At 49.7% G+C, this 7,320-nt stretch overlaps 1 protein-coding gene across 1 annotated transcript in view; it reads right to left on the bottom strand.

The window, feature by feature from the left end:
* Window positions 1-376: 376 nt before the first annotated feature.
* LOC120948513 (uncharacterized) overlaps window positions 377-7,320 on the bottom strand; it is a 61,435-nt gene continuing 54,491 nt past the window's right edge. Inside the window, exons 4-7 of the mRNA XM_049605650.1 lie at window positions 3,302-6,222; window positions 2,832-3,227; window positions 1,744-1,971; window positions 377-1,620 (exon numbers count right to left, since the gene is read on the bottom strand). Coding sequence (XP_049461607.1) covers window positions 1,489-1,620; window positions 1,744-1,971; window positions 2,832-3,227; window positions 3,302-6,222 — 3,677 coding nt within the window. The 3' untranslated portion in view covers window positions 377-1,488. The remainder of the gene's footprint in view (window positions 1,621-1,743; window positions 1,972-2,831; window positions 3,228-3,301; window positions 6,223-7,320) is intronic.

Genomic DNA, 7,320 nt, shown 5'->3' with positions numbered 1-7,320 from the left:
GCGAAACACCATTCATCCATTTTAAACGTTTCTTTATTTGTTTTGTTTGCAGTTTGTTTGTGTGAGTGTGTGTATGCTTTTTACTATCCGTTTCTCACCTCACCTCTATCTAGCTGCAGCTCTATCTAACTCCTTAGCTTGTCAAGCAAATGGATATTAAACGCAATCGATTTCTCTTCCGTTAAGCTTTCACCCTATGATCCTTTCATTTTTCTCTGTTTTTTTGTTGTTTCTTTTAAATTTTGCTCTTGTATCGCATTTGTATTCATTCTTTTCGTTTTCTTGTTTTCTTCCATGAGATATGTTGAGTGCGTTTTCTGTTGTATCTGTTATGTTTCACTTCACACACCCTTCTTTAGCAGAGTTGTTTATCTTTTTCCTTGTCTTGTTCTCTTCTTAAATGGATTTATTTCCATTTTTGTTTTCCTTTTTATTTCGTGCGTTCAAGTATTTATCCCAAGCATTGACCTTTGCTAGACAAAACCGAGTATGCGATCAATTTATTTAGCGTCTTTCTACTCTCAACCTACTTTGCACACACTTTAAGTAAGATAAATTAATTATGTTCATATTTTGTTCACATTTTTATTTCATTTTTTCTCTTTCCTTCTTTTCTTTATTTTCTTCTTGTGGTTTGTTGTTTATACATCCTTTCTACCACGTTTGTTTTCTATTTCTACGACTACTTTCCTTCTATTAAATCCCATTATTCATCAGCTACCTACAATTGTTTCGCCTTTGCATCATACATTTATCATTTCATACACATTTATAGTAAGATGCACGAGCAAAAAAAAAAAAAACAAAGAAAAAGGCTTGTATTATTTGTAACAATAAAATTAAAAAAAAAACACACACATTTTCAAACTAGTAGTTAATAGCAGGCAGAAAATTGCATTTGCTGTCCTTTTCTTCAATCGTTTTCTACGATTTACATTAAAGGATACGCTGATGCTGGAGCAAAGCAAAAGCTACAAATGGGAAGTATGGAAAAGGGCAGTTATTGTTGTTCCAGTTTATCTATTAAATGCCACCCAAACAAAACAAAAAAAAACGTACCATCAGTGACGCATGCTGTACAACACTTGTGCTCTCTGCATCGAAAACCGCTCGAGTCGAATAAATAAATCGCGCACTTGAGAGCGGGAAGCTATTATACTAAGCGGAACTAGTGATTTTTTTTGTTGCTGGCCTCAAGTGTACTGTACAGATTCCTACCACTTCCTATTCCTGCTTCTAGGAAACGCTCTTATACAACGCTTTTTGCCACCTTCCAGCACACACACACACACGCACGCACGCAATCTTACACGCTTACACATACATACACGATCCTAGCGAAAAAGGGGCGGGAAGAAGTTGGCACGGGGTTACAGTTTCGGGCGGCATAGGGGTTTACAGGGTCGACATCCTAAGGTCGGCCTAAGTACCGTGTGGTTGGGTGGGAGTCATCGGTTTTCGCTGCACAACGACGCCGCCGCCGCCGCCTCACGTTCGTGTCATCATGCCATTAATCATGATGTTGGCGAGCGCATTTCGACGCTTACGCCAGGTGCCCATGCCCTGCGAATGGTACTGCAGCTGGGCGTACCACTGTTTGGTCTTCGTACCGTCCTCAGCCTGAGCAAAGAGCAAAAGAGAAAGAGAGAGGGGTAAAAAGGAATGTAGTATTCCAAACACACGCTGTGACACGCTATTGATTGATGCCGGAAGCAGGGCCGCACGCCGTGCACTGTTACATACCTTAAATATGAAGGACTCCTTCGAGAGGATCTCCTGCACCTCGAAATAGTCCTCCCAGTCGTGCTCGGAGCAGACGATGCACCGGTCGAGAAAGAGCGGCTCGCGTAACAGCGTGTACCGGCCGCCCTTTTCGCGCACCAGCAGCAGCGACGCCTCGCGGATGCCCGTGTGGCGGGGAAAGCTGAGCGTTTCCGACAGGGCCCGGTCCGCCTTGTAGCTGGCCGTGGGCTGTGAGTGCGGGAAAGGAAGGAAGGAATAAGGCAAAAATATAGGTTGAGTAAACGACCGATGGTGAAGTGAAGTTCTTTTTGTGGCATTGTTTCTTCTAAATGATTTGTGGCAAAAGCCCCTTTTCAGGGACACTTGCTGAAGTGTGGAATGAAAATTTAAGATTCCGGGAAAGCTTTTCGTAAGCTGCGAGTGAGGCTTTTGGACCTCGCCACTTGACATTTGTTTGTGGTCCCTTTTGCATACAGTCGAAAGGATGTAAATCTTCATTAGGAGCAAGTAAGATGCTGGAGAACGTACTAGGCACTACGTTTCCGTTTGAGTTGTCATAATTACCCATTCAAATAATTTTTTTGAGCTTTTGAGCTTATAAGAAAAGCCTCAATAATGTGAGCCTTAGTACAGAAATGCATGACACAAATTTTTACAAGGGAATTATAAGCTTAAAATACTTTGAATTTAAAGAAATAGTATGCAAAATTTAACTCTTATCCGCATAAGTGTCTGTTGTACACAATTTCTATAACATTTAAACTCATTCTTAGTCAGTCTTCATCAAATCTTGTTGTTATAAAACTCAAAAGTGATACGAAAGAAACTGTCAGATGTCTTTATTGTGAAAATGTCATTAAAGAAGGAGACGTCTACTTTTACAACAAAGATGACCAGAATATACTGTTCTTTAGAGACATCGTCTTCTATATGGCGTAATGACCTAAGATGGCATGTAGACCTACACAGGCTTAAGAGATATACAAAAATAATTCCCAGAAGAACCTTAAAGTTCCTCAAAAATCCTCAAAAATGACATCCAACACCCAATTTACATTCTCTACAACCTAACGATGCCACCACCTTACCTTTCCATTCGTCACCAGTAGCGCATTGATCGAGGTCAGCTTGATCGTGCGGCTCTTCTTCCAGTTGCCATCGTTCGGCTGCGTAAAGAGCAGCCGGCCCTCGATGGCGAACCGCACCTCCTCGTGGTTCCACTCCAGCACGTCCACCGCCATCTTGCGCAGCTTGATGTTGATCATGTCGAGCTCGCAGGACAGCCGCCGGCCCGGGCTGGAGGACGAGATGCGGCGCCACAGCTTCGTCGGCACGTCCTTCGCCTCCCGGTTCATGTGGTTCAGGTGCAGTTCGATCTTTTCCTGCGACTGCTTCAGCAGCTCCTTGCCCTCCAGATGGGCCGGAGTCACCTTGTACAGGCGGGCCAGCAGCAGCGGGTACTTGGTGACGCGCTGTACCGGCACCTGGAATGTAAGAGGAGGGAACGGTGTTATAAACGTCTCTTCAAAGCATCCCATCAACTCTGATCCGAGCTTACCATAAGGAACGAGTTGAGATTCATTCGCCGCAGTACGGCATTCTCCATCTGCGAGACGCGCAGAAAGATGCGCAGCAGCTCCTTCTCCTTCTCGAGATTCGCGAGCAGCAGACTGGCGGCACCCTGCCGCACGCAGTAGCTCTCGAACGCGTGCAGCATTGGGGCCGCCTCGAGGAAGATCTTACCGATGCTCACCGTAAGCAGATCGTCGTCGCCCTGCTCGTTCGCGATGTCCAGCGCATCGCGCATCCGCTCCGCCAGGAACTGGTTGTTCTCCAGCAGTTCTTCCACGTTCAAAAAGATTGCAGAGAGCTGCTCCTGGTTGAGCAGGCCGGCGACCAGCATCGGCTGATAGAACTCCTCCAGTATGATCTGCAGATCCCGCCCATACTTTTCCTCCGTCTCGACGATCTCGGTAATGATCTCTTTGCGCTCTGCCCGCTTTTTGCCACACTTCCGACAGACGAGCGGTGCGTACATGACGCCCGACTCGGTCACCTGCGTCTCGACCGGTCCGTCACAATCCTCGCACAGGTGAATCGGCGTGATCTTCGTCAGCAGCGAGCTTGTTGTGGTGCTAGTAGTAGTCGTGCTGATTGGATTCTGCCACCGGCTGCGGGACGTCTTGCTCGTCTCCGACCCGACGCCCGAATCGTTCCGCTCGATTTCGGCCGACGCTTTGCTACTTCGCCCATTGCTAAGCGTGCCCGCCGACAGGGACGTGTCCTCGCTCGAATCACTAATACCCGACAGATGCGACAGCCTGCTGCTAATGTCCGATATCTGGCGCTGATGGTGCCGCAGCTCGGTGATCGGTTCAGACTCTTCCTCCTCGAGGATGATGTCACCGGCACCGCCAAACTGGAACCCGTACGATCCGTCCTCCTGCACGATGCCACGCTCCTTCGCGTCCACCAGGTACGACAAGATGTCGTACTTGGAGGCACCCTCAAAGATAGACCGCGCATTGCGCTGCTTCTCCAGATCGACATCGTCGATCGGTGGAGCCGTCAGTGGCAGCGGCGGCGGGATGTCATTGATTTCCTCATAGATGGGATCTCCGTTCAGTCGGATCGATTCGTAATGATGCTCATCGTCATCATCCTCGTTCGCCGCGTTGATCTCCAGCTCAGACAGTGTCGCGTCAACCAACATCTGGTAGAACTTGCTGCGCGATGAGTGCGCATCGTCATCCACCGTCAGGTCGCTGCTGCAGCTCTGATAGCAATCGCTCAGCTCGCCCAGCTGATCGAACTCCATCAGCTCGTACGCGGCTGCCGAACCGTAGCTATTGCCCGAGCTGACACTGCTGCGCTTGCTCCCGCTGTTCTGCTGCGGTGACTGGCTGGCTGGGTTGCTCGGTGCTGTCAGCTTGCTGCGCTCCTCCTGTATCATGAGCAGCGACTGCTCGATCATCTTCGACACGTCGTCCTCGTCTTTGGTACCGCTCATGTCCAGCCCGTTGCGCGATTCCTTCAGCCGGAGCAGCGAGCTTTCGATCAGTTTGGCGATCAGCTCGTAGTCCAACCCTTCGGACAGCTGGCTAAGGGAGGGATCTTCTAGCAGCTTGGCGATGAAGCTGTTACGGCACACCTTCGCCTGCAAGCTGTTGACGGTGGTGGTCGGTTCCGTGGTTGGTTTTAGCGAGCGCCGCAGCACAACCGGTGTCGGTGTGAGGTCCACGGACGCTTGTTGGACTACGATCTGCTGCTGCTGATCGTGCGCAGCATCTTCACGAACCTTGGGCGAATCTTTGGAGTCATTGGAATCACTAGGAACTGGTGCGATCGGTGTTACATCTTCGGACGTCTTCGTGTCGGTTTGTGCAGCGGTGCTACTTTCAACACTCTGCTCCGGTTGACCAAAATCGAGATTGATCAACGTACGCCCATTACTGCCGGTGACACTGCTCCCCCCTATGGGAATGACCGACGTCCCCGTGCTGACAGTTGTGACCTCTTCCCTTCCCATCGTTACCACCGTTCCGTTCGAGTGCTGCTCGTCGCCTGTCAGCTTCCCCGTTGCCATCCTGCCCTTACTTCCACGGCTTTCCAGCGTAGACGTCGGCGAGCTGACGCTGATCGTGATCGTATTGGATGCCGTTTGCCGTATCTCGTTCGTCGGTGAGGCCACCACACTGCCATCGTTTACCACCACCGACGATTGGTAGATTGGCGTATCGCTAGCCCCATCCACGTTCACCGTCGAGTAGCAATCATCGCCCGTGATCAGGATGGACGTTTTCTTCTGATAGTGTTCCTCCTCCGGTTCTGGGTCGTGCCGTATCTCTAGCCGATGAATGCCGCCGCTCGACGCAATCGGCGACGGCGATGAGCCACAGGACGAGGGAGAAGATGGGGAGGAGGAGGAGGAGAAGGAGGAGGAGCTGGCCAGTACCTGCACCACCGTACGGGACGAGGTTGAGGTGGAGCTGCTACGGTCGCTACTCGAACGCCTGACGCCCGCCATCAGGCCGAAGCAAAAATCCTCGTACACGTTGCTGCCCGGGGGTGACGGTGTGGCACTGGCTGGCGCTTTCCCATTGGCCCCGGTGGGAAGTTGCGTTGTTGGTGGTGGTGGTGGTGGCGGAGGTGGCAGCTTGGGTCTTGCCTTGCCGCCCTGGCCAACGGCTAGCAGCAGCGAGGAGATGGAACCGATCGATGATTCCGACGACGACGAGGATGAAGTTGTCAAGGAAGCAGTTTCATCGTCGAATGCCGTCCGCGAATCGGTCCGCAGGGGCCGAACGCGTAAAGCCATCGTGTCATTGAACTGGTCGTCCCGGGCAGTGGTACCGTTGGCGGGATGTCCACCATACCCGTTCGTCTTGGCGGTGGGTGATGATCGGTCGCTGAAGCTTCTTCGCACTGGACCGGCCCGTCGCTGGAACACGGTGGCGACCGCGCTTGGCTTGGCGCGTTCTGCGTAACGAGAGAAGGAAAACAACTGTTAGAAACTCATTCAATCACTAGTAGTAGTAACATTATTAATTAGACCACCACCAATATCGACGAGCTTGCGATTCGTTCTGGGTCAGGAACCCTGCTTCGGTCTGCCATTCTACCTAGCCTTCCAATCGTGCCAAACCGGACTTATTAGAGCGAATCACATTTACTGCACCGGCACCGCCGGCAATGCTGCAGGATATTGTGATTTGACCTCGTGGCAATCGAACCTTCCATGTCTCCAGTCACCACCGCTACGGTTTCGTTTCGAGACCGTTGGTGACCGTATTTCCAATATCCGGTTCGGGTTCGAATCAGTGCTACCGGGCGGGACCGTGTTTTTGCCAATGCCACTCTCCACTCACCCCCTTCGTGGGTGGGTAGGTGAACAAATTTCATGAATGAATTATGAGCACGTGCTGCACATTTGGCGCTCGACGTTGGCCAACAGTAATGAGCAGTGGCAGCAGGTGTGTCACGCCGTTTTGCACGCAGTACGATACGAGGGGTTTTATTTCGTGCAGGGCTGGAGCGGGCGGTTGATTGCCAATGCCCGCGGTGAGTGAAAGGGCATTGTGTGATTAGTGTGCTATGTATTATGCAAAGTGTGCTGGTGAAAACAATAGCCCAGCCGAGGGTACTGCAAGGGGATTGAGCGAAATGCGGGATAGGTTGTTTTTAATAATTATTGAACTAAGCATTGAACACCGTGTGGTGTTGAGTTTGCCGCAACAAACAACTGTTTATAGCTAGTTGCTTTTTTTTTTGGCTATGTCCTATTGTATTATATTGCACAATGCACTTGCAACACAAGCTTATATTGTATTGCAAAAAGATTTTCTCTTTAAATTATTAAACACAATAAACAATAAAAACTGTGGTCGCAGTTCGCAGGTGTAGAGCAAAAGGTTATAACGTTTAGTATTAGAAGGTACAGACTGTTCCCAGGTGTGAAAGTGGACCAACCAGAATCTGATGTTTTATACATCATATGATTGGTAATTGGCAATAAAAACGAACTTAATGTTTTAGTGAAATTTTACCATTTTTAGGTAGGTTTTTCACGGTTGCCCC

The sequence above is a fragment of the Anopheles coluzzii genome, chromosome 2 (assembly GCF_943734685.1).
Source record: "Anopheles coluzzii chromosome 2, AcolN3, whole genome shotgun sequence".
NCBI lineage: Eukaryota > Metazoa > Arthropoda > Insecta > Diptera > Culicidae > Anopheles > Anopheles coluzzii.
This window is presented reverse-complemented; position numbering and strand designations above follow the sequence as displayed.